The 27500-nt window shown below is 46.6% G+C and overlaps 1 protein-coding gene across 6 annotated transcripts in view; it reads right to left on the reverse strand.

Annotated features, from left to right (window-relative positions):
- The window catches only part of rerea (arginine-glutamic acid dipeptide (RE) repeats a), a 157481-nt gene that overhangs the window by 93067 nt on the left and 36914 nt on the right, over nt 1-27500 (reverse strand). For 3 of the 6 annotated variants that reach the window (XM_031566389.2, XM_031566386.2, XM_031566384.2), the window contains one exon: nt 682-1306. In XM_031566389.2, the coding sequence (XP_031422249.1) occupies nt 682-1162 (481 nt within the window). In that variant the 5' untranslated portion in view covers nt 1163-1306. Of the gene's footprint in view, nt 1-681; nt 1307-23114; nt 23583-24269; nt 24762-27500 lie in introns of those variants that run through there. The other 3 variants (XM_031566388.2, XM_031566387.2, XM_031566385.2) reach the window with 3 other exon arrangements.

The raw sequence follows: 27500 nt of genomic DNA on the forward strand, positions 1-27500 counted from the left end.
GGATGCAATGCAATGTCTATTTTAGAGTGTACTCTGCTGCATAACAACTGTATGTGTTATGAGTATGTGTACAAAACTAAGTGTGGAATCACGGTCTTATTTTGACCAGTGTCTGTATGCTTTAGTGTAAATACTGTGCACACAGTGTGGCAATGCACATGAACATAACATGTGCTAGTCGTGCGGTGGTGTGTGTGTACTTACACTGGCAATCGCTCTATTGCTGCGTAATGTACTGAGTACTTAGAGTCCTGAGAGACCGTCATGAGGGGTCGGTCAGTGACAGCGGTGTTCCATGAGGCGTGGTGGAGCCCAGCGCACCAGTGCCGGGCTAACGGCGGCGCTAATTAGGCCATCCAGCACAAAGAGCACAAATGTTTAACTACGGTAATAGACATGCGTGTGAGTTGCGGGAGCATGTAGGATCTAGGATAGATTGTGTATGTGTGTGTGTGTGTGTGTGTGTGTGTGTGTGTGTGTGTGTGTGTGTGTGTGTGTGTGTGTTTGAGGGTAGATGTGTATTTGAGCGTTTACAAATCATGTGCATGTGTAGGCATCACATGCTCAAGGCTCCAAAGATGTGTGTCTGTATGTGAACACACGTCCAGGTCAGCTTTGTTACATTTGTGTACACATTTACGCGCAGCGTGTGTTTTTTTGCGTGGTTTTTTTGTTTCCTACCTCCAGGCCGGTAGATGATGTCATCCTCCGTGATGAAGGACGTGATCTCTCCGTTCTCCGTGCGCTCGTAGCGTGACTTCTTCTTGGGCAACTTCTTCTTGCTCTTCTTGCCCCCTTCCTCAGTGACTATCATGACACTCCCACCCCCTCCACCCCCTCCACCCACTACACCCCCGCCTCCTCCTGCTCCTCCTCCTCCTCCGCCTCCTCCTCCTCCTCCTCCACCTCCAATGCCAAGGCCTCCTCCTGCGGAGGTCCCTCCCTCGTTGTCCTCATCCTCGCTGTGTTCGCTCTCTGCGTAGTTGCGGGCGCCACCCTCTAGCGTGCAGCTGCGGCGTGGCCGGGAGCTCTCGCTCTCGCGGCCTTTGTCCCGTTCGCCGCCGCCACCGCCGGTGCTGCTGCGGCCCTTGTCCCGTTCGCGCTCTCTGTCCCGGTCCCTGTCGCGGTCCCGCTCCTTGTCCTTCTCTTTTTCGGCAGTCATGATTCGCCACGTGCCTTCCTCTGTCCTCTCACGGCTCGGCCTCCGTGAAAGGTAGACTGTGAGCCTGGGCTTCAGTCTTCTGAATTTACCGGTCAGATCCAGGAAAAAGTCCACCGCACCGACAACCCCAGTGTTTCAGGAGAGCTGGATAGAACACAAACACACACAGAAAAAAGGAGGAGGGTTAATAAATCATTTCACCACAACCACCTAGCATCAACATCTCTACCATCATCGCCTTCTGTTCAATCTATCTGGATTCGTAACACTGTCGCATTGAACGGTGTCATTCTGATTAGCCAATCAGTCCTAGGGCATTAAAGAAGAGTTAGGGAGAGAAGGGAAGGTGCAAAAAAACAAAGGAAAAAAGGCGACAGCCATCGATAAACACAATCCGCTTAATCAATCCCTCTCTCTCTGAGCTGCAGCCACAAGGTCTCCCCAGCACATCATTGGACCCCCGGTTCCCTACGGCAACACCAGGCCTCCTGCGGAACCTCACTAACACACACTGTTGCCATGACACGAACGACAAAACATCAGACACACTTTCAAGTCGCCAATGCCGCTATTCCCCCTGCTCTTCTATCAGATAGGAGAGAGAGGGATGAGAGCGACGAGAGGGCCACGCATGCCACACACAGTCATCTGCACAGGATTCCCTCCTGCGGGGGAAAGATCTGCAAATAGCTCGGGCCACATCTGAAGGGCTGGGTTAGCATCAAGGCAGAGGCAATCATACCCAGCTCTGAGCTCCTTCTCTGCCGCTGGCTCCATAAAAGCTTTTAAAAGGTGATGTGTGTGGGAATCCTGTGCAGTTGTGGTGTGTTTTGTTAAATACAAATCTGATCATCATCATAAGGCTCTGAAAATTAATGTAGATTTTGCTGCCAATTTTCATTAGTTAAAAGCGCTTAAGTGATCGTATCAAGTAAGTAGCCTATGGGTGGTTGACGAGACAAGGCTTTTTTGTGGTTCAGAGCGTTAAATACAAATGAACCAAAAATGTATTAGTCAAAAAAACATTTTAATATTCTGTTAATGTTTTTGTATATAAAATGCTGCTTTATGTAAACATATTGTAGTCATGCAATTCATCACTCACTTTTTTTACAATTTTCAGCCAAACATGAACAATCATAAGTGACTTCTTGTCAGCATTACTTTTACATCTATGTTACCATGTTACCATGCTCCATGAATGTTGTTTTGATGCTAGTGTAGAACCACAAGGCTCAGTGGTTGTTGTGTCACACCATATGAGGTTTCATGCACTTAGCACAACACGTGTGTGTTTCGCTTGTCACGTCATATGATCCATCTGTCAACAATATGAGAAGAACTGTATTCTATATATCTACACGTTTCAGATCAAATAACTGATGTGCTAACAGACTTGTCAGACTTGCTGCTCTGTTTGGAGATAATGGAGCTATGTTAAGTATCTTTATGTCAGAACCATAGCAGTCTCTTCACAGGCAACCTGTGAGGAGGAGCAGTCAAAAGAAAATCATGGCAATGTATGACTTAGCCCATGAATGTCTTATTGTAAAAGGGCAAAAGTGAAAACATGTTCACAGCCAACAGGATGGAAGGTAACCTCAGTGGCGTTGTTTATGTGTGCTAGCGTGCGCTCAGGAAAACCAGAGCGGGGCTACCAGAGCCACAATGACAAGCCTGGCAGCCATGACGAAAGCCCATCTGAGTGTAAATATCACAGAGAGAGGGAAGAGGGAGAAAAAGAAAGAACGGATGAAAGAAAGAGAGAAGGAGAGCGAGCGAGAGAGAGAGACTAAGTGAGAGAAAGTAGGAGACCAAAAAAAGAAAGAGATATGGAGAAGAAATGGTTTGTGACAGGCACGGGAGAGGCGCTTGACAACTCGACTCGTCACTCGCTCCGTGCCGGTGACATCGCCAGGGAAACTGCTGCCGGCTGACAGGGCAGCTGCAGCAGCAACACAAGCAGCTCTACTCGGGCTGATTACAGAGCATGTCTGACACCACGCCATTAATCACATAATCATGAGCCACTGCAGTCATGTACGCGCGCACACACTAGGGATGGGCATAATTAATCGACGATCGATTAATTGATCATTAAGAATTTCCTCGATGAAATTATTTTTTCATCGATTAAAACTAATGCATGTTCTGTTGCGTAGTGTGCGTGTAATTCATTTATTTTAGGGCTGTCAAAGTTAACGCGTTATTCTATGAGATTATTGTGGCGGAGATTAATGCAATCAAATATTTGAACGCAGTTAACGCAACTTTGTTTACTTCCGGTGCGCGTTGACCCGTGGCACGAAACCGCCCCTTGTCTGCAGTCAGTTAGGTAGAAGAGACCGAGACGGTAGTTGAAGATGGAGAGAGCTGAGGGATTGTTGTTGTTCTGTTTAAGAGGCAAAATGACAGAACAATCGACAAAACTAAGTTGTATGTAGCATTTGTCAAGCTGAATGTAGCTATCACAGAAGCAGCTCGTGTTTAAGTTATCACCTTAATGCAAAGCACCCGACAGAAAGCAGTCCCAGGTTAGATGGTCGCCAACCCACACTCCACGACTTCTCTAGGAAATTAACTAGACCAGTCCGTGAAAAGGTTACCAACGCTGTAGCAGTTTAGGTTGCGGGTGACTGTCGGCCCATCAACATAGTTGAAGACGGTGGGCTGACTGAGGTGATTCGAATTGCTTCAGGGGACAATTCTTACGATTTACCGTCGAGGGGCACCATTGTGTCTCGCATACATTCCTTGGCTGATGGCGAGAGAGCACGAACAAAATACAATTAAACAACAGTGTCTAAAATAATGAATGAAGTGATTACTCGTTAATTTATAAGATTTAGTCTTTAGAAGAAAACAAACTTTTAATCACGATGAATCTAGATGAATGAATTTCAAAATGTGAGATTAATTAGTTAGAGAGAAAAAAAAACGAAGGTCAGTTGTGTTTATGAGCACCGGCTTCTAGCTGTCGTCTCCGCTGCTTAAGAGTACAGCAGCGCATATTTTCAAGTGTAACCATTGAACGGATAACGTTTAACTGCCACAAGAGTTGTCCATCTTGTAAGTTTAACTGCCACAAGAGTTGTTCATCTTGTAATAAATATCTCAATGAGGAAACACGCTGTGTTTTTTCTATTTTCACTGCATTTTAATATAGCCTATAAATAGTGAATTTTAATATAAAAATATTAATGATTAATCGAAAATCGATCGTTAATTCTCCCGACGATCGATTAAGACAATTTAATCGAATGCCCATCCCTAGCACACACACACACACACACACACACACACGCAGAGACCTTCAATGACCAGTCGAATATAAGAACGCCTTTGTCTCGACCCAGGGAGTACAGCTAGGCACCAGCTCAGGTGAACAGTTATCTAGAAAGCATCAGCCTATCAAATGTGGAAAAAGGAAAAGAAAAACGATGCTAGTCGACAGTCGTGCTTTTGTGCCGAGACCGTCGAGAGGGTTTCATTAATGTAAATGACCTCTAGGCTATATGCAATTCAGGTCGGTAAGCACGCGCGCACATACAAATTTATCTTATAAAATGCAATGGTGTTGCTAAATGATAGGCCCATCAGTGTCCATTATGAGAAGCCTATTCGGCGCTGTGAAAACACATTACATTATTAACAACGCCTTGTCCCCTCTAGCTAGTTCCTGAGCTAATCAAGAGCACACCACCTTGCACAAATCTACGCAAATTCTCCTGCTGACACTCTGACAATAAGCCAACTATGGAAAAGCAATAACCACCAGTACCTTGGCGGTAAATGAGGAGAAAAAACACTCACACACACACACAATTACACTAGTATAGTAACAATTATTCACTGCTAGCCAAGCTGAACAACATAAATGAAAACCAGAGAGGAGAGCTGGGGGTGAGTGTGGGGGGAGGGGGTTGGGGTAAGGGAATCGAGAGCGGGGGGGGGGAGTCAAAGCGCGGAGCCATTACACATCAATCCCCAGAGTCGGGCCATCTGAAAGATACCAGCTGTCTGGATGAGGAAAGGAAGGGAGGGGGAGAACAGAGAGAGAGAGAGAGAGAGAGAGAGAGAGAGACAGAGAGAGACAGAGAGAGGGTGAAAAGCAGCCATTTGTGCTAGGGAATACCAAGGAGAGAACCTCACTCTCCCTCTCCCTTTCTCTCTCTCTCGAGCATTCACTCTTCCTCTCTCTTTCTCTCTCATTACTGACACCCAGTCAGGAGGTGTAAGTGAGGAATTCTTAAATAACAGCTACATTTCTGTCGCCACTGCATGAAAAAAGAGGAGGAGGAAGGGGAGAGAGGGTGTGAATAAAGGTATAAATTAAACCTCTGCCCCCACACAGTCGGTCCCTCGATTAACACATTGGCACACAATGGGCCACAAAGGCAGACCTTCATCTCTCTCTCTCTCGCTTGCTCACACACTCACACACACTCACTCTATTAGAGCAACTCCTGCCTGCTCACATTCCTCTCAGAGCAGCCTCTACTCCAGCAATAACCAGACTGCTCACATGTGACACACACACAGACACAAACACACTCAACTGTCTGCAGTCAACATCTCAAACAAAAACCTATGAGACCAATGTCCTAATTACATTAAACGAGGGAACCTGAAAAACTGTATGCTCATACCCAGGCGAGGGTGTTTACCATCAGGAGGGGATTAGTGTACTGCTCTTCTTTAAAACCCTGTGTTTTTATAGTGGAAGATGTTTGAACATGAAATAACAGTGAGGCAACCGAGAGGATTGGAATGTAACAGAGAGCAATTTCTAGGAGGGGGGGCGGGAAATCCCAAAACATAAAAAAAAAAAAAAAAAGGTAATAACACAAAGGCTTGAGGGAAGCCAGCGACTTTCCCGAATGACTGGCATTAGCGAGCGACAACAGTTTGACTCGCGAGGGCTTTAGGCCAGCTTTTCCACAGGGATTGGCACCACAGAAATGCGCTCATATGATTACATTTTCTAAAAGCGAGATTAGTCCGCCAATACACACACACACACACACACACTCACTACACACACACATTCACACAGATTTATCTGCAATATGGGCAAACTCACGCTTAACTGACAAAAACGGTCCGTATTCAATTCTGCCTGTTCAACCACACAATGCTCCACTCACAAGCAAGAGGGCTGGGAGGCCAGCCTTTATCCCCCATTAGACGCATATGTTGGGGCTATTCTGCAGGGAGTGGAGGGGGGGGAGGTTGGGAGGGACATTACAGGCGTAATTTGAAGCAGAGAGGCTGGGCAAATTACTGAATGTAGCAACACCCTGTTGACCTCTACTGTAAGCTTCATGGAGACGTGCAGGGAATCCACTTGAGGAGGTATTAGAAAGCTGTGTGTACGTACATGTGTTGTGTGTGTGTGTGTGTGTGTTTATGTGTGTTCGGGGGAGGGGAGCTAAGCCGTAGCACCGTGTGTGTTTTACGGTGATTTGTGTCTTTGCATCTTGAGCAACTCTCTAGAGCTGCTCATCAGCTGGCAAGAGCAAGAAAATAAGCTGATGAAAAGAAGAAGAAGAAAAAAATTTACGCCTCTGTTGTCCTCTTAGTTCAATGACACGCATCCTCCTGGTTTACTTAGAGAGCAAAGCGTCGGCCAGATCGTCGCTAACAAGGCGCCTTTGTTGCGCTTCACAGTCAAGCCGCTGCTTCACTCTCTCAGACCAGTCCAACCAGTTAACCCGCAAGGCTACTTTGGTGAAAAGAGAACACGTTGTCAGCTAACATTTTCTTGGGTAACTGAGATGTCGACAGCATTCTCCTTCTCGAGGAAAGGGGCCAGAGCAGACGCTAGATCAGAAGCTCAGCGCACCCATCACTCCTCCTCCTCGAGCAATATTGATTAAAAGGGAAAAATACCACCCTTTAGCTCGGAGTAAGTAGAACCGAAAACCCAACCCTGCTGCAAGGATTTACTCTCAATTATATGCTATTCATTTTAAAATACATTAAAAAAAAAAATCTTTCCTTCGTTAAGTCACATATTGGATCACTGGAACGGCTTTAACTGGTAGGAGAACGGCTTCTTCCTGGGGGTCTGTTGTGTCTGCAGATGGATGAAGCCAGAAGGCATAACGCCCCCCCTCCCCTACACGCACACACACACACACACACACTTCATCTCTCTTTGCTGAAAGAGGGGAGAGAGCGGTGGCCAAATCTAAATGATGTGCAGGCGGTCATGCTGGCCTGGCCTGCTTACTTGACCTGCTGCCCTTGTGGTTGTTTATGTATTTATCAAAAGCAAACATGGGGGGGTGGGGACCCACAGCAGCTGGCCCGCATTCTCCTCCATCCTCTCCCAGGCGGAAGAGAGGTGGTGGGGGGGGGGGGGGGGAGAGAGAGAGAGAGAGAGAGAGAGAGAGAGAGAGCGCGAGAGAGAGAGAGAGAGATGGCTTTACAGTTAGGGATGGGCTGCTCACACAAAGGTGTGTTGGAACCCCTGGGTGTGATATCTATGATCACCACCAACTCTCTGCATTTTCAGAGGTTTTTATCCCAGTGGCTGTTCATGTCGGAAAGAGGGCTGGTGGTGGATAGCTGTGGAAGAATAGCTCAGCCCAGGGGGAAAGTGTTGACACAGCTATGGAAACCAGTCAAGGTTGAAGCTGAGGTCCTATTAATTGAAGTAAAAAGGAAGAGGAAAACAATAGTAATGAGCTGAAAACACAATGCTGAGCTGTGTGTGTGTGTGTGTGTGTGTGTGTGTGTGTGTGTGTGTATGTATCTGAGCAGCAGCCTATGGGCTGTGTAATTTGCAATGCTCTGAGAGTGGCTTCTTTTCACACTGTGACATCTGAAATATGAACACAGCATGTCCTTGCCACGATACGTGTGGATGCCAAACCGCATATGGAACTTGGATCCAGCTATACGACTGAGGAAATTGAAATCTCACCTTAAAGATTCAAGCAGAGAAAAAAACTACATGCTCATACTACAAGAAAAGATTATTAATAATAATGAAACATTTTGGCTTTATTTGCCGTAGGCTGTTCTGAAGTTGAAAAAAAAAAAAAAAAACGTTATGCACAAAACAAAGGGTAGCCTTAGCAGGGTTGTAAGAGCATCACATGGCAATTAACTGAGTGGCCAACTAAGACACTGAGGTTTGGAATGCATAAAGGGAAACAAAAACAAGAAATGAAAGAAACGATCCTTTCTACACAGAGCCGTACTCTCACAGACGTGTGCTTTTGTTTAACTGCAAGCAGAGGAAAACAAATGCACAGATAAGGACGGCGTAGCTTTGTCAGCTCACTGAATACACGTCAGGCTAGCTCTTCCTGACGGTACATCATGCGGAGCAACTTAAACAATGGGTCAGCTCCCATGGCGAGGGTGAAGAGAGAAAGGAGAGGGAGGGAGGGGGAGGAAGAGAGAGAGAGAGAGAGAGAGAGAGATGCTCTAGCTAAGGCAAAGAAAGGCATCAAGCTTCAAAACAGATTTCCTCATCCAAAATGGCAAGCCCTGCGGTTAGGAATCACTGCTAACATATTGCTCATAACCTCATCTCATCTCTCCGGGCTTTTCCGCTGAAGCTCCTCGGCGAGGTCCTTCATGCCTCAGAGGCAGAGACACGCAGAGCCATTAGGTCAGCACCACGCGCAGCGTCTAAGTGGCTAAATTATTTAGCTAGTTATCTGGTGCCGTGTCTTTCCCTACTTCCACCAATGCTTGCCTCGTTGCTGGGCCACTGGCAGCACCAGATGGTGTGTGTGTGTGTGTGTTTCAATGGGTCGCTTGTTACATCCCCCACCCCTTCAGAACACGAACACACACACACACACACACACACACACACACACACACACACACACACACACACACAGCAGCCTGGGCCAAAAAGCACCTCTGCCACTCCAGATAGTGCAGGATGCTATTACCTCTAATTAGCAAGGGGCCTTTTGTTTCGGAAAGGCAACTGCCTGCCCCTGCGCCCCAGTGACCACACAGCCTGTCGCCACCACCGCCGCCTCCGCCTGCACAGGGAGCCGTGGGGCCGCGGTGAATCACAAGAACTCCTTTTGTGTCGCGCTACCCCACAGAACAAACACTGGCTAAACTTAGCCTAGCCTAGGCTAACCTTGCTGAGAATCTGCAGGTAAACAGGGCTTGGGCCAGAGCAAAGGGACGGCAGAGATGCATGCCATTCAAAACAACCTGAAGAGAATAAAGCAAACATTAGCACCAGCTAATCCAGATGAGAACTGATGCAAAAAAGACCGCTTGGGTTGACCTGAGGTCTTGAGGGAAGAGGTGTAGAGGAGAGGTGGATGTCTGGGCTAGTTTCTGGTGAGGTGTAGGAGAAAAGGATAAAAAAAGTAGAAGGGGGTGAAAAAAAAAGAAGAGGAGGAAGGACCACGAGACCGTGTCGGTGAATGGCCCGTACAGTGGCTGCCTTTGAGCCGTGGCCCCAGACAAGGCTGCACTGTCGAGATCTGTCTGCAATTGTTTGCTTTCCCGTGGAGGGGGAAAAAAAACAGGGGGAGGGAGAGAGAAAGGAAGAGGAGTGGGGGGGTGAGTGGAGGTCAACCGAATGCTTCTGGGGATAAGGAAGAACCCCAGAGCTCACACCTGGTCTCCGCGGTACACTCATAAAACATGCATGCAGTGCTGCTACAACTGCTGAAGCTTCATGTTATAGGGCAACATGCACACACATACTCACACCAACTGCTCTGATAATCCCAGTTTTAAAATGGAGGAAGACGACCGATTTGGGGCCAGCACTATGGAGAGGTGCTTGAATAAGGCCACTTGTGTTTTCCTGTGAGTGAGTGCCTCTGTGTATGACTGTACAGTTGTGAAATTGTGCACTTGTCTTTTCATGAGGGCATGACCATAATTTGTGCACAGTGAGTCGTTACCACCACCACCACCTTCTTCATCCATGTTTTTTTGTGTCTAAATAAGGTAGTGTACAGTAGCGATGAGCAGATTAGCCCTGCCTGCTGGTGTGTGAAATGGAGACCTGATCACTCGGTGATAGCGTACACGTACTCTGCCTCCAGCAAATAGGACAGGAGGCTGCCACTGCTGCATATTTCTCATCTCTCTCCTGATACCTCGCCACACTAACAGATCTGATTATGTCCTGCATCGCCTTTCACAACACTGTGCCAGGAGACCGCACAGCTCTGGGAGTAAACAGGTCTGTTCTTCAGAGAAACCTAATGAGGGAAGGGGGGGTGTGTGGGGGGGGGCACGAGACTCTATACAGGTTCTGAGAAGTCTGTGTAGAACCCGATCACTCTACAAGATGGAGGATTCTCAGCGATGACAACAGCCTTGATAGAGTGGGGACTCTTAATGGGCTGTCAGTACATTAAAAGCTAACTCCACGGGGCAACGGTGCTGGGGTGCAGTAGGAGTGAGAGAGAGAGAGAGAGAAATAAAGAGAGAGAGACAGACAGAGAGCCACATGGCCTCCAGCACAGGCAGAGAACCATTACACTCCGTGTAAATACTGCTGTGATTGTGTCATTCAGGGGCGGGGGGAGGGGAGTTCAAAAACCGCCTGTGACAGACTTCCAAAACACAAGAGGGGGGTTTTTATTACCGCCATCCCTGTTCCATAGAGAGCTTGTGGGCAGCTCCTCCCTCTTGTCTCTCTTCACCCCTATTCAGTGCATTTGGAGAAGACAGAGAGAGACAGGGCAGGGTTATGTAGTCTCAGGGAGAAAAAAAGAAAGAAAGAAAAAAACCAAAAAAAAAACCTCTCTCTCTCCACAAAAGGGTGCCCCCGTCGACATGCCATGACAGCTGTGTTCTGTTACATTACACACGGCATATTCACACCTCGGAGAGCTGGCCATCACATTCCCTCATCAAAGCAAAGAGATATACTGAGGGAGCCCAAGATGGTGAGCATTGTCTGTGTGTGTGTGTGTGTCTGGTGAAAATAGCTTGCAAATGCATCTGTGGGGCTCATATGAAAAAAAAGAGGCAGCTTGAACAGGTCTACCACAGTACTACATTCATGCTGGAGAGTGTGTGTGTGTGTGTGTGTGCACATGCCTGCCCACGCACATGTGTCAATCCCGAAGAGTGCTCCATTGACTGCTGAGCAACTGTATTTGCACTGAACTGCACACAAGGCTGAGCTGAGGAAGGAGGGGGGAGGGGAGGGGGGGGGAGAGAAGACAGCATGGCTGCACTGAATCAGGGCTTGACCTTTCCAGCTCACTCGGCAGCTCCTCCCTGAGATTCCCAACCCCCCCCCCTTACGCACTTATGTATAACATCACCCACTCTAGAAAACACCAAAACCATAGACACACACACACACACACAACTTGTTAACCAACCGCTTGCATTTGCGTCCCCCGGTCTGTCATGTTAACATCTGACATCACTTTCATGCTCTCTAAATGCAATGCAAGGTGAAAACTGCTACAACACAAAAATGCACAGCATATACTTGACTTTCCCCAGTGAGCTTGAACAGGAATATCTGTATAGACGTAAAGCAGAGCAATCCTGATGTGGGATTGTGGCAAATACACTAGTAGACAAAACACAGACCTTTAGCCCCATATGCCACTGCAGTTCAGCAACTGGGGACATGACACGCATCTAAACCACGGTGCCCATTAGCAGTGGGAGAGAAAATTGATACAGTGCTGTATTGCAATATTTTTTGGTACGACATTATATTGATACATTGGTGCCAGCTATCTCAATATTTATTTAATATTATGATTAAAATAAAATAAAGTTGCAATGTATCACATAATCGAATTGCAATACTTGCTGTATTGTAGAATGTAAAGAATAATATCATATTGTGGCCCATATATCATGATGTATCGTATCGTTGCCTTTGTGGCAATTCCCACCCCTTGTGCCCATATTGTCCCTGCCTCAGGCTCCGTAGTGATTAACAATGATGACTCTCCGACATCCCCATAATTAACATCGGCAAGAATTCCTCATGCCGGCGAAAATGCGCAGGGACACTGGCTAACTCGATTAATTTGCTTTTATGCAGAAATAATCTCTGATCAGCATTACAAAGTGACTCGCAAACAAATTAGGTTTGAGCCAAGAGTGCTCATTGATCTCCGCACTCATCCCGAGCTCTGCCCATGAAAGCCAAGGCGGCAGTAATCCAATCCCATCACTGGGGAAGGAGAACCTGCTCCAGCCGCATCTTCCCCGCATAAGGAAAAAACGTCCAGCTTGCACAGACAACGCAGACCTCGGAGCGCATTCAATTAGGAGGTATTTCTGTGCTCCGTCAGCAGGGCTAAGGCAAAGTGTCGGCTAATTGCTTTTGGGATTACGCTAATCAAGGGAGAGATTGAGCAGGCCGTGTGCCTTTAACAAAAATAACAACAACGACAACAACAGTACTGTGTCCTCCCACTGTGCGTGGTTGATTGCATTCACGGTAATCGGCCATCTTTGTTGCTGAGAATGGCAGTGTAATCAAACAATGGCAGTGCCATTCATCTCCTGGCAAAGATAGAAACCTGAAGTGGCAGGAGGAGGGATGGCTGCCATAGAAGCTCCACACCGGTGGTCCTTTCGGAGCGCCATAGATCCAACAGTTTAAACAGTGACAGCAAAGAGTCGACTGCGAGGCTACGTGCAATGTTTAACTCCCCGAGTCATGCGTTCTGCTGGGAGTTTGTGACAGAGCTGTGGTGAGAGGGGGGGGGGGGGGGCAATCTGAAAGCAGGGATGCATGCGTACAACATGCCCTGGAGATTGCCGTGCCAACAGCTATAATCATCAAGGGCTGCTAGCGTTGCTAACAACAAATGAGGGCTGCAGTGCTCTTTGTTCCGAGGATGGAAATCTGGTTCAACATGAGATCACTGACAAAACGGTAATCACCTCAGTGAACAAACATACTGCTGTGCAACCAGAGAAAAAAGGGGGCAAAACTGCCTATGTTGATCATGATGACTCAATACACAGTATAGCCCCCCCGACCTCCTTCCTCCTCTTCTGCTCTTCATCACATAGACCTACACAGACAGGTTTAATGGGGAAGTGTCAACGCACACCTACAACGAGGGGAAAAAAAAAGCAGCCCATCTTGCAGGCGCTAATAACCTTGGGCTGTCTAGCACATCTTTCCATGGCTGTATGGAATGGCACGGGGTATAAATAGAAGATCCATTTCTCACCGGCAGTCTGTTACAGCTCTATTTCAGCTTGTCATTAAATATTTATCCCCAGCAAGTGGCGGATCCCAGCGAGGTGATAAGCATTTAGGAACCCAAATCTCTGACTAACTCCAACCCCCCCCCCCCCCCCCCCCCCCCCCCACCCCACTGAACACTCTTTTTTTCACACAACAGACACACATTTATTCAGATGGATTATCTACAAGTGTTCCTTTAATCAGCAGTGGGGCCAAGAATAGGAGTAAATCCCTCAGCAATGTCCCACAGGAGGCACCTTTCCCTGCCAACCTTTATCAGATTGGGAAATCTACATTTCCCCTCTTCTTTAATTTACTCCCACTGAAAATAGTAAAAGTAAAAATAGTAAAAGGAGAGGCTAAGGGGAGAGGGGGGGGGGGGGGGGACTCAGGAGGTTCCTCGTCAGTGGTGGTACCAACTCCATGGATGAGATGTATTCTTTAACCTCCAAATGCAGAGCAATGCTAAGCTAATTGTTTCTCAGATGAAGAGAGAGAAAGAAAATTCTAAACCCTCTTAACCTGCAACCCAATTATTTCACAAGCTCAAGCGGCTGCATCCGAGTGATCACTTGTAGGGGTTGTCGTTTCCCAGCACAAGATCACAAAGGAAAGCTAAACATTTTTGCTAAAGCAGATTACAAAGACGCTAAGAAACAGGAGAGAAGAAAGGAAGGACCCAAATCCATGGTTACAGTAAGGAGGGGTGGGAGGGAGTGGGAACGTGTGCGCGCGTCTCTCTGTGTGTGTGTGTGTGTGTGCGTGTGTGTGCGTGTGTGTGTGTGTGCAAAAATTTAAATACCACTGCTGACTCCTTGTAGAAGCATTTCGCTATTTTGGCTCCCACTGAACTTGGCATCTTCAAAACAAGACAGATGAAGAGCGATGGCGCTGTGCTGCAGCCTGGTGGGTGGTGTTGCGCCGGGGCATTAGTGCACCTCTGGCCTACCCCCGCCTGCTTCAAACGTCAATGTGCGCCGCTGCTCAAACCCCAGGCTTCACAGGTATTCTTGGACGCAGACCAAAAAAAAACAAAAAAAAAAACAAAAAAAAGACACGTCTTTTCAGAGACTCTGCAGGGGATAACGGTCTGCCATAGCTGTGGGCTGCTCCAAAGAGAGGAGGAGGAGGAAGAGAGGCTCCTTTCCAAAACTGGAGCAGCCGACCCCAGTGAGCTCCTGACAGGTCAGCTTACACGCCAAGCTGGCTGAGCCAAGAGCAGCCAGAGCAGTTCACCGCTCACCTCCCATCAGCCCAGAGGGAAAAGACTCATCCACTCTCCCAACTATCTAAACAGCAACCTTAGATCTGTGCGCTTTACAATCAAAGCACAAACATTAGGAGACAAGTATTTAAGAGAGCAAGATTGGAGGAGGCAAAAAAAAAAATAGAACGAATTCTAAAAAAAAAGCAAGGATACTTTCTAATATTCAGAGAGCCAGTGTGAGGTACTGAGCTACAAAGACCTGAATGCCACTAGCAAGGACTCCACTTTTGATGAAGGTACCCCAGCCTAGCAGTATAACAACATGGTTTATAAATCCTGTGGTTTGCAATAAAAGAGGGGTTTAACTCAAGCAGTCTATTCCACCTACACTGGGCTGAGAGGCACGTGGTTTTAAGCAGCTAAATTCTTTTGTGTGAAGTGAGTCTGGAGAGTGAACCAACACCACACGTCAGTGGGTCAAGAGTCAAGTAATCTCACTGCCATTTTAAAGCACGACTGCCCAATCTGGCGGGACTAATCTAGTTTCAACATGCAGACCAAGCAAGTGCTGTATGTTGAAATGATTACAGCCATTTTGTCAGACGTAAAACAGAGCTGAACAATGTGATTAACATCCTCCAGTCTATAAGAGCCTAAGGATTTTTAGGTACTACCTCACTATCTGACAAAAGAGAGATGAATGCATTTATAGTCAGTGAATTCAATTCAAAACAATCTACCACAGTGTTTGAGTCAAAAAACAATCTGAAATTTCAGACCATCCTTTCAAATGTTGTCCGATGTTATTTCCTCTGTCAGAATATACTCTGTCAGCTATTATGGAAAATACAAGGTAAAAGATGGACTGAATATTACAAATTATCTTTTCTTGCTCAAAACACACAGGTTAGCCTGTGAAACTAGCCGTTTATTAGCAACTCCACTACAAATAGATACTGTTATGAAGGCACTGCTAATTGGGTTTGTTAATGAGAAAATTCCTCATTGACTGCTGAATAAAGACTTTATATAATTGAAAACACAATACACACACATTAACCTCTGCTGGGTTAGGAAATGAAATAGTACAACCGGTAATATTTTTCACCAGAAATTACAAGCATAAACAACATCTTTAGATCAACTGACAACTTGTGAAAGGACATGTAAAATGTCTCAGAAACTGAAGGAAAGCAGGGAAATCAAAATTCCACACGTCACGTATCCACACATTTGTTTTCTGTCTGACACGAGTCATGAAATGTTATTGCCAGGGCAGAACCTCACGCTAGCTCCAGAAGCTGACTGTGCTGACACAGCTATGAGACGCCAGTTAAACAGCACCATGCTAGCGCAGTTCATCAAGTAAGAGTGTGCTGAAGTGGATTGGGGCACTTGCGCGGGTTCATTCTGGGCAGAGAGACTGTGTTGAGAGGCCAGTGGATGGAACAAATGCTCTGGCCAGGCGAAATGGCAGCAGGACAGGGGGGGGGGAGGTGAAGCGCTGGCTACAAGGGCGCGCTGTTTTTTTTACCCCACCGTGTGCAACTAGAGCCACTTCATACTGATGAGCCCTTGGAAATGACCAGTTGGAGTGTAGCCAGATGCTACATTTACACTGTCTGATTTTTCACCTTTCCCCCCCCCCCCGTTCTTTTAAGTCATCTGTTTTTCCTAGATGGCACTGTGAAAATCCCTTTTTTGCCTTCTACCTTCCCCTTTCATATTTTAATTTATGTTTTTGAAACAAATGGAGATTAGGAGAGTGTTGGCAGGGGGGGAGGGGCATGCTTTTTTGGATGAAAAACGTACAAAGCGGTTTGATGTCGGCCCTTCCTGTTGTTGGCTGTGAGCCCGCCCGAGGTGGAGGGTAAACAGAGAGGGGAGGCTTGACTGTGCCAACCTTCACCTCTGTCTTGTTTACAGAGTCGCCAGTCACTGCTAAGCAGGAATGCACAGCTGGCAAAACTCAATTATCTAAGCACAGATATGACTTATGGTGTTGCCCCCCCACCCCACCCAATGTTTACACTGAATATTTCATCTGTGCCTTCCCTGGACCTGGCAATTATTTCCCCCTCATTACCAATGCACTACCTATAGTCTTCGGGTAATCCTTTTTTCGTAGTCTGTCCGCTGAACAGAACAATGAGGTCAGCAGGGCAAGCACTCCCAAGGGTTGAGCATGTCATCTGGAAATCACAGCTCAAGTGGGGTCTTTTTTTTTTTAAAGACGGTGTCATAATTCAAACCAACACACACACACACACACACACACACGCTAATCTTTAAGGAAGCAAGGAGGAGGAGAAGAACAAACGAGAGAGAAGGGAGGAAACTAGTTCACGCTCCATCACGATAATTATTAGGGAGACTCACGGTGACTATCACCTCTGGAGATAATCATAATTGTGGCTGCCATTTCCAACCGCAGCACTAGAGAAAAATCTATGGCTATTCCTGCACTACTGGTAAGCCTCTCACTAAGTGGAGAAACAGAGGGAGGTTTATTAAAAAATTATCTGTTCGAATGATTCAGAAACACACAGCCACAATGTGTGAATGATCAGCAAATATTACTCTTCGCAGCTCGGCCGCTAAATCACGAAAGGGGACGGCTTCTCCTGCATTATTTAAGGATGGCGCTGATGTATAATTCAGAGCGAACAGCAGATTTGATGCATAAATAAAAGTCATACACTTCAACACATTAAATGTTTACAATCCCCAAATAGGATTGGAGGAGTACGAGCAGGACCGCTCTGTAGCCTGCCGTTCCCCTTTGAACGTCTCAGACCTGTCACTCCGCAGCGGGTGTCGCTTTCATCTCTGTTGACTCGCACTAAATGCATAAAACCCCCCTGACTGACAAGGTTGGCGGTAGGGGGGCTGAGGGGAAGGCCCAAAGGCTTTTGTTTGCCCCAGACCGACCAGACGCTTCACACAGGACCCAGAGCCGTCCCGTGCAGACGGGGGACACGGAGCGGTATTAAAATAACGTGCTGCGACAAGCCGTGACATTGGAGGACAATCTTTCGTCGTACAGGTGGTGGTGTGAAGGACTGTTTTAAGACGCTACAGCTATGTTTGTTTTCTGTTCTGCTTTCGTGTTTGTTTCCTCTGCGTCTTCCATTTGTGGGACACGAGGCTTGTGTATTTGGGTTCACCCAGACTCTTTTACTGTTTAATTACAGACGTCCACAACTACCAAATGTGGATGGTGCAACAACACAAAATCATCACTTGTGAACCAAATCAGGCGTTGGGAGCTGAAGAGTGCATCTGATTGCTTGAACTTCACACACAGACAGACAGACACACACACACACACACACACACTTCTGTGGCGAGGCCCATGGGGAGTCCAGCTTCAAATTATGGCCATGTGCTGAATTAACAGGTCCAGATGTCCCCCCTCTCCACACAGGCGAGAGACCTCTCTGTTGGGCTCAGCTGCTTCAGGGTGTATTAAAAATATCACTTTCAATTATCCCAATTTCCTAAACGCCACTCCTGTGCTTAACAGTCACTGGAGTGACAACCATCACCAAGCTTCATTTTTTTTATATATATATACCAGAATCCTTATTGCCTTTTTCCAAGCATGGAGTGCTACTGACAAGTATGGTAAAATGTCCTATCTTTGGCATATCTGACAGAGGGGTCTACTCTCTGCACGCACAGCATAGTCAAGTAACACGCAAATCAGCTGCCTGGTGATGGTCTGCTGAATTGAGAGAGAATGCTTTCTTAGTGACCGGGTTTGTGTGGGAAAAGAGTCGATTCGAAACAAAGGAGGATCTTGATATGGCCTTTTCCCTGTACACAAAAAGTACAGTTGAAAACCTGTTTTTCCAGGCCCTCCATGACCCCCATAAAACCGTGTAGTAAAAGTGTTGTTTGACACCTGCCCTAGAATGGTGGCAATAGCAACAAAACAACAAATTGCAACACAAGGCGCTAATTTCTGTTAGCATGTCGATCGGATTTAATTTTAGCGGTGAGCAATCTGACTGAGCCGTAGCCCTTAAAACATTCCAGATTTGCCTGTTCTTGTTCGAATGTGCAGCGGCAATAAATAAACCTCTCAAACCCCCAAACAAAAACACTCACAACCTCAGACTTTCTGGTAGTAGTGCAGTGAGTCACTGAGAGATCAGCAGTGACTCACACGTCCTGTCTACTGGTCCCATCTGACCTGGCATGGATCTCCCTCTAGCACCAGGGTGGTGAGTGGGAGCTATGGTTACAGTATCTGCGGTGGCTTGCGAGGCTAGAGGTGTTCACCTCTGTAAACAAAGAGTTCAGGAAAAGAATGCAGCCTTAATCTCGTCTGATAACAATGTCTATTTGGAACACGCCTCTAAAAACGACGGCATCAGAAGAGCCAAGGTTGAGGAGTGGCTCAACAAATGGGTCATGGAATAAACGGTCGCTTTAGAATGACAACAAAACGCGCTTTAGCGTGTAGGCTAGCAAATCCAGAGGAGCACACAACCACCGACCTCTTTTTATTCTTTTGGAAAAGCGCATTACATGCTTGACGGAGGCTTCTTTCACAAAAGCACTTAACTTCAGTCTCATATTCCCCGACATGGGAATGTAGCTAAAAGATATATCATCCATAAGTAAATGCTTCACGCATTCTAGTGGTTACATAAAAAAAATCCAATGAATCAAAGCTCCCCACAAAGTACAAAAAAGCAGGAAAATAGCTCACCATAAAGAAAGCCTTGAAAGTGACATTAATTACATCCATCTCTGATCCAATTCATTAGCGCTCCATCACCCACATCCCATCCTCCTACCCCTCAAACCCAATAGCTAAACTGTATTAGCCTCCTAGGCTCCTGCGTAAATCAAACCGGCCCCATATCAAACACACACGGCCACTGCCCACATCTAGGAAATGGAGGGGGGGGGGGGGGGGGATCGTTGGGGGTGAGGGGATTCGGGGAGGTGGTGGTGGGGGGCTCTGCCCAGTCTAATCCTAAAGAATTCCATCGCACGAGTGGATTAAATAACACCTCTGACACCCCTGTCAAAACGTTCCGTCTGCCTCCAAGCCTGGCAACTAAACCATTACAGCACACCTTATGAAGAATCCCATTCCGCCGGGGCACACAGTCGGAGCACACGCTCCCTTTGATCCCACCATCACCCTCCTTTTGATTCCTCCGAGGTGAGGCTCTGGAAAGACAGGCTGCCGAGTGCAGAATGCTTAGTGTGTACACTAGGGGGAAGGGAGAGGGGTGGTGGGGTGAAGTGAGGTAGGGTAGGAGAAAACACACTACCTTTGTCTACACTGGCAGTTACAGAACAGTGAGTTGTGGTGTATGTGTGGTGGTGTGGGGGTGGAGGGAGTGCGTTAACCTTTCTAGTAATATCTACATGGAAGGCGAATGCTGATAAATCCAGTGTGCGGCAAAGCTTGGGAAACATTCCTGAGCGGTAATTTTCATTGCCGAGCTAGCTGACAATCAAACGCTCGTAAAGGCAACAGAGGGGGGGGGGCTCGGAGTGGGGGAGGATTTGCTTGGTATGACATGCACTTGTTTAATCACTCTCACACACACACACACACACACTGACAGGGGAGAGCAGACGCGCACAGCTGTCTCATGAAGAGGCCGTCAGAACAGAGCTGTTAATACTATTACTGCACAGTTAGCCAGCCGGTGGGCAACGTACACCCTGGCTACAGTCTTTCAGTGAGCTTTGCGTAAAACCAATGAGGGACGTGCCATGTCAGTAGTTTTCAGCCAAAATACACTTCTGTTCAACCGGTGGGGAGAACCGGAACAGAGGGGTTGGGTGATTCACTGTTTACGTCACAGGAATAAACTATTATTTTAGCTACATGATGAAAGAGCTCATCCTATCCGCCACCCTGTGTGGAAAGATGGAAAATAGTGAAACAGAAAAAGGGGCTGAAGGCAAAACAGTAACCTAGCATCTGCAGAAACGCAGAACACCAACGCAACTGCTCACTTGAAAGAGAGATAGAGGAAGAAGACAATAACAACACTTTTTTGCCCTTTGCAATGCGATATCTGCTCGTTTTGTGGTCGGGCTAGTCCGTGCAGGTTAAAGAACGATACCCATCACCATCAACACCTCTGCTTTTAATCACCAGAAGGGGGGAGCATATTAAAACACAGCACTCACACCATTGTCTCCAGATCATGTCAAGTCAACGGCCCTCCACAACATCTCCTCTCCTTGCAGAAGAGGAGGGATAAAAAAGACTTCCACCTCTTCAATCAAATCCAGTGAGAGACAAAGTCGAAGCACAAGGTTTGGCGCTAATGTTCTTTGGAGCCGCCTCAAAAAGCCTTGACATCAGCAACACCAAGGCTTACTCACTGGAGACGCTGGGTGATTAAAGCTTAATAGTCTCAAGACTAAAAAGAAATCTAGACGTTTGAAAACAGAGGGGGGAAAAAAACAAACATATTTATCAACACCATCTTCTCGTATGCACACGGCTAATCTTTATCCTTTTCACATCAAGCTGTTGTCATCCGTTAGCTTAGCTCTCAGCAGTGCAACTTCCTGCTTGTAAAACCTCACCATTAATAAAAGGAGAGCAGCGTGCCAAGAGGCTTGTTGGCATCATTAGCGAGATCATCAAACAATACCTCGCTCCAGAGTAGATGTATGTCTGCGTGTTTGGGTGTGAGTGTTTAAATACCTCAGATTCTCTTATCGTGAGCAAAACCACAACATAGCATGGGATTTTGTTCTTGGGTAAAGAGGGCATTGTCCTCCCCTACACTGTCAAACAGACATATTTACATAGTATTAAATATGTATGACTAACTCAAGGAACTGGGGAGGATGTGTGTGTGTGGGGGGTGGTAGGGGTGGTGGTTCAATGGTTGTGGAAGGAGGATCTGTTTGGACGTGAGGGTTTCATCTTGGTTCCCCTGCCATTATCTCCGGCCATTGTGCTGTGAATTGGCCAACCAATGTCCTCCCACTCGAGTGCATTAATCACATCTGAATCATTAAGCTAGAGGTCACTTCCCAGTTAACAGGGGACGATGAGGGGAGAGTGAGAGAGGAAAATATATGCAAAAGGAAAGAAGGGGGGAGAGGGGAAAATGAGGACAGTCATCCAGATTAACCCTGCAACCACAAGGCAATTAACATTTCAGCAGTTTTTCTAGCAGGGCGGGGGGTTCATCTCAAAGAGAACAGCAAAAACATTAGGAACGTTAAGGTTGGAGCCTTTGAGTGCATTTTGGGTGAAATCTGCTGATGTTCCTTCTCCCCCACCATTATCCCCGAATGGCATCTAGTTATTTATTTAGTAGACTATTCACACATACCCTAAGGATCCGAGCTGGCTGTCTGGAGTCACATGAAATTTAAGTATGACCAATAAAACTGTGATTATGCTAGTGGTGGTGGCGAGGGCACAGAAGAAACTTCCCCATTTTGTGTGTAGGCCACAGGAACATGATCAGATCAGTGCAATGTGAAACAAATACCTTTTAAAAGCGAGGCTTTTCTAGCTTCTAACCCAACGCCGCCACCCCCCCCCCCCCCCCCATCCCTCTCTCAACACGCACACACACACACTAAACAGACTGTCTTACTGTTCAACTTTCCAAAAAATCTCTCTGTCTAAGAGCTTGACTAATCACACACAGATACTCTCACAGCCCATGCGTCTCATACACTCAGCTACAACAAAAGGAAGCCAAGCCTGATTCTGATTGTCTCCTTGGCAGGTTACAACTGGCCAAGCAGGTCCTTCTTAAAGCCTCTATCTTCTCTTCCCAAACGTTTTTTTGATAAACAAGTGGTTAGAACCCATCACATCAAACCACAAGAGAACAGATATGGGTAGTCAAAGGGTAAGAGGTGGAAGGAGGGGGTTCCCACAATGCAAGGGGTTTCATTTGTTTTGGTTGAGAAGGCAGCATTCAAATACACAGACTAGTTTAGGAGTACCTGTGAGACATTTATGCTTTTAAATGTAAGGGGGGGGGGGGGGGCACATCTGTAGTTTATGGATTCTGCAGCTGAGACAATACAACCAGCTTGCATTGGCTAAAACTTTGAAAGTGCCATTAGTTTGAAACCCAAGTAGCATCTATAATTCATTAAGTGCATCTTAGTTTCACGCACACACAAAAAAAGACCCAAGGGGTGTGTTCAAACAAAGAGGTAAAGAAGTTCAAAGCAAAGGTCTCAGGGTTACTTATGGACTTTCCCTGAGGCTGCCAAGAGGGTCCGTAGGAAAAAAAAGGGAGAAAAAAAAAAAAGTCTCAAGAATAGCAACAACAATGTAACCAACTTTGTGCTTGCCTCATGTCATAAAAGCTCTCACACTAGCATACGCCTTTTGCCTGGACGTCTTACTCTTATGAACACACTTATAGTCAAATCTGAACTCAGGCAAACTCGTGGTTTTAACTTCTAAGCCTGTAGCAAAAGCCAACATTCCACATTCCATCCGTATCCCCCCCCCACACCTTCCAAACCACTCATACCCCCTCCCCCCGATAAACTTTTTTTTAAATTCAGTGTAGCCAAGCACTCACCCGCCAGTCTGATGATCTAAGTTCCAATCGACTGCTGCAAACAACTTCACAAGGAATCCTCGGCAGCTACTACCAAATGACCCGGCCGAGCTTGTTGGCATGGGTCAGATCCAGGAACCAGGGCTAAACCGTATCGTGCCGACACTTTATCCTTAAAGAGCCGCTGTCCATGCAGAGGGAAGCGGGCACTTGCCTCAACAAAAGACGACCTCGCTTTTGCTAATTTATTCACGTTCCGATCGCCGAGGGACTCCTTCAGAAAGCACACGGCAGACTCCGTTCCCTTACGCCGTATTCTAGCTCCCGATGTGAAACGCATAAAGAACTGTAGTCTTGATACAGTGCAGCACTTCGAGAGGTAGGAAATCACTGAGTTCACCGTTTACAGACTCGGCTTCCTTTTTCACACACACACTCTCTCTCACACACACTCACACGCGCGCGCGCGCTCTCTCTCTCTCTCTCTCTGCCTCTACCCCCTCTGCTTCTTTCATATGCACACACCACGTTCTGCCTATCTCTCCCTGTCTCTCCGTAAGCCCCCCCTCTTCAGCTGTTCAACAGACGCATCCACATGGCTGACCTAGTCTTTCTTTATCCAGACACTAGTGAAGGAGAATTACACCCCCCCCCCCCCCCATTACTAAAATACGAACAAAACAAAAACATGGACTGGATTCAAATTATTGTCGGGACAAAGGAACTAGAATGGGAGTCGTGATTGATGGTAACCCATTGGGGATATGGTCTGCTCGAAACTGCATCAGTAAGCAAGATGTTCAAGCCAGTATCCCGAGCGAGATCAACATAGCCAATACGGGCTGCTGTAAAGAATATTAAAACGTAGCGTTCACTTGTGCACGAGAAAGAGAAAAAAGCAACTGACTATTAAGGGGAACGTAAAATCGCTGAAAAGACCTCAATCGGCTAATCACTTCATTTTCAACATACGCCAAATGGATACCGCTCATTGATATTTCACTGTCAAATTTAAAATAAAGCAGAACGATCTGAGCTTTATTGGCTCGGGCATTTAGTACAGAATCAGCGGCAAGACAACAGTGGATTTAGATTAGACATAAGGCATGCGTTGCTGCACTTTGCTCTAGGTTGTGGTTCTCATTTGCATTTTCAGATAATGAATTAATTACTCACTCACTCTTCAACCCATTCATTGGCAGCAGTGTGGGTTCTACGGCATTGTGCATCTTTCCAAATGCCGCGTGTGACAGTGAAACGTACATTATTTCTTAATTGATTGGGGCAGGAGGATCATTTGGTGTTATGCACGTGATTATAAACTGGAATTGAGAAAATGACGCATGGTCCATTACATGTCATTTTTCAATCTGACTGTCTAGCCAATTGAACTGCGAGAGAGGAGGAGGGGAAATGTTTAAACTCATCTCTTAAGTGGCAGAACTGTATTTTAAATCTACGGTCCAAATCAAAGCAACAAGTAAATATTTTTCAGTGGAAAACTTGGGGGGGATTTTAAAAATCAAATCACAATCCGTTTGTCTCCGATTTAGATTTATTTTGGCAGACTGCAGGCACATTAATTCGCATTTTCTCTGCTCCTAAATCCAATTAACCAACAAGCGCACATAATCCAAACAAGGCTATCTTAACTCACCAACCGACACAAACAGTGAATTTGAAGAGGCAGGGTGGATCAATAGGAACTCAGTTTGGTGTAGTGTGGGCCTTTTATTGTTCTGCAAACCATGTAGCCTGTCAGTAACCCAGCCCTTCTCTCTCTCTCTCTCTCTCTCTCGTCTCCTTAAGGAGGCGGTGTCCCTAGTGATCCCACACCCGGCCAACGCTTTTGCAGCTCCAGGGGAGCCTTTCACTGAGCAAGACCTGCTGCCTCCAACCACCACCAGCACAACACAAACACACACACACACACACACACACACACACACACACACACACACACACACACACACCCCTGTCTCAACCTCCGTGCAGTCACACAGGCTTCAAACTTCATATTTATCACATATTTATCTAGATGTACTGCCATGGAGCTCTTCTGCCGCCCCTGACTCGACATGTAATAATAAAGCCTTACAAGCAGAAGGGAAGAGAGAGAGAGAGAGAAAAAAAAAGAAAAAAAACCACACACACAGCAGACTGCTCTTAAGTCTGACTCACTTGGTTATGTGAAACTCTCCCACAGCGAAAGAGATATTTGGAGAATGTCATTTTCATAGGGATACCAATCATGAGCACTCGCAGGCTGTCAATAGCTCCGGGCCAGAGGAGCTGCAATCACAACACTGTACTGTGGTGCCGTTCCAAGGTAAGAGAGAAACAAACTGCTCTGACTAAGGTATGTCTTGTATATTGTGTATGTGCAACCTCTCCAAACAAATTATTTCTGAGGCTTTTTTCTTAATGTGCACAATCAAGAGTGTAAAATGCGCGGTGTAAAATGGTCACATTTTTCACCATGGCAATTGCAGCTACGCAGCCGTTCCACCAAACATAATGCTTAAACAGCTCAAATCCCTGAGTGAAACGCTGTTAATAACACAAAATATAGCTCACAGCTAATGTGAAGTCAGCGCACGTGCAAAGAGTTCCATAAACATGAAAAATAAAATTGAGGCCTACGCAGCGGGTATTTTGTTAGATGGTTAGATGGGGGTTTGTGTGCAGGAGTGAGTGTGAGAGCAGAGCGATAGGAAGCCCAAACACTTCCCTCAAATGGCTGTACCACAATCACTCTCTCCCTCTCTCTCTCTCTGATGAGATCCCATTATCAGCTGGACGAGAACTCCACCTCCAGGATTTCACAGCTCCTCTGTTTATCACATGGCCCTGTCAAGTTGGGCACCATTAACCGATAATGAAAGGAGACAACCGATGCAGTTACAAGCAAAGCACTCCGCATTCTACAGGCCTAAGCATGTATCTGGGAAGCTGACTATGTCTATTCAATTCTGCTCAGCATTCAACAGCCCTGCCACTGTTCCTCTATGCATCCCCACCCCAAAAAAAAAAAAAAAACACCTTCGCTCAGCGGCATCCACCCCTTTTCAATCCACTTTATTGCCTTGTTGCTGTTCCCTTTAGGAATGTTATGGGGTAGAAAAAGGCACTGGCTGAAACAAAATAGCTTTTTACCAAAAAAAAAATCACTTCTGAGAGATCAGGCTCTCCAAAAAGGTGTGCCTGAGAGTCATATAGAGCAATAAGCTAGCTACTAACTACAGGCAAAAACCAAACAAACAGATAGACAGACATGGTATCTTTTTTTTCATTCCTTTGCTTTGCTAATGTGACGACACCTATTGTCCAGATGACTGTGCCAAGATCGATATGCACACAGCGAAGCAGGCTATTACTCCCCATGTCTATAAGTCCATTACCGTCGGCTGCATTTCTTCCCATTCACCCTCATTAAAAAATAAATAGGCCTACTTTTTCAAAACCTGGAGAGAGGCGACGGATGGATTTGAGTAAGGGGTGGGGGTTTGGAGGAGGGGGTTTGCGACAGACGTGCTGTGTTTGCTTTTGCCTGATTACCCCTCAGTGAAGAAACACAATCTGGGCACACACAACTCAGGCAGAGGGAAGGGGTGGGGTGGGGGGGCAAAATGCCCCTGCAATACAAATAAGTCAGGCAGTAGCCGAAACAACAGAGAGCAAGAGAGAGCGAGAGAGAGAGAGAGAGAAGGTGACACGGATGAGTGCGCCAAAAGCCTCAGAGTGCCTTGGCAAACCTCTCTGGCCCTGGCCCCTTAAGTACTCATATCTAGTAACTTCATTTAATACCGCTCACCAGGGACGGGCACGCCGGCCCGCCAGAACAGCGGATCTGAAGAGGCAAAACAGGCTGCTAAATGAGAGGGAAGAGAACATATCAGTCAGCTCCAGTCCCCACCCCCACCACCAGCAGCAGCCGCAGCAGCAGGCTCCGCCTTTCTCCAACCCTCCACACTAGCATAATATTTAGCGCCGTGATCAGTCATTCGTGAAGACAAGTGTGGATCAAAATTCACCCCAAAGTATTTAAGAGCCGAATACCACGAGACAACACATCTATTTCAACAGCGGAGAGGGGGGGGGGGAAGACAAGTGCCATCTGTTAACAGAGACAACAAGATAGGCACCTTGTACAGTACAGCCACGCTGACCTGCAGAACTAGAGGGCAACAATACTGCCAAAACAAAAAGTTAAAGAAGACAAGGGAGGGAAGAAGAAAAGAGAGAATCTCAGGAGATGAGCTCAGCGGGGCCTCATTCTCTTCCTTTCTCTCTCTCTCTCTTTCGCCAGAGGTCATACTCACACCCTCCTGCTTGCAGCCTGGAACACTCATGTTTCCCTTCAGGAGTCTCAAACTACCTCCACTCCACATTTACATCTGTCTGACA

This window comes from Clupea harengus, chromosome 4 (assembly GCF_900700415.2).
Source record: "Clupea harengus chromosome 4, Ch_v2.0.2, whole genome shotgun sequence".
NCBI classification, from domain to species: Eukaryota; Metazoa; Chordata; class Actinopteri; order Clupeiformes; family Clupeidae; genus Clupea; species Clupea harengus.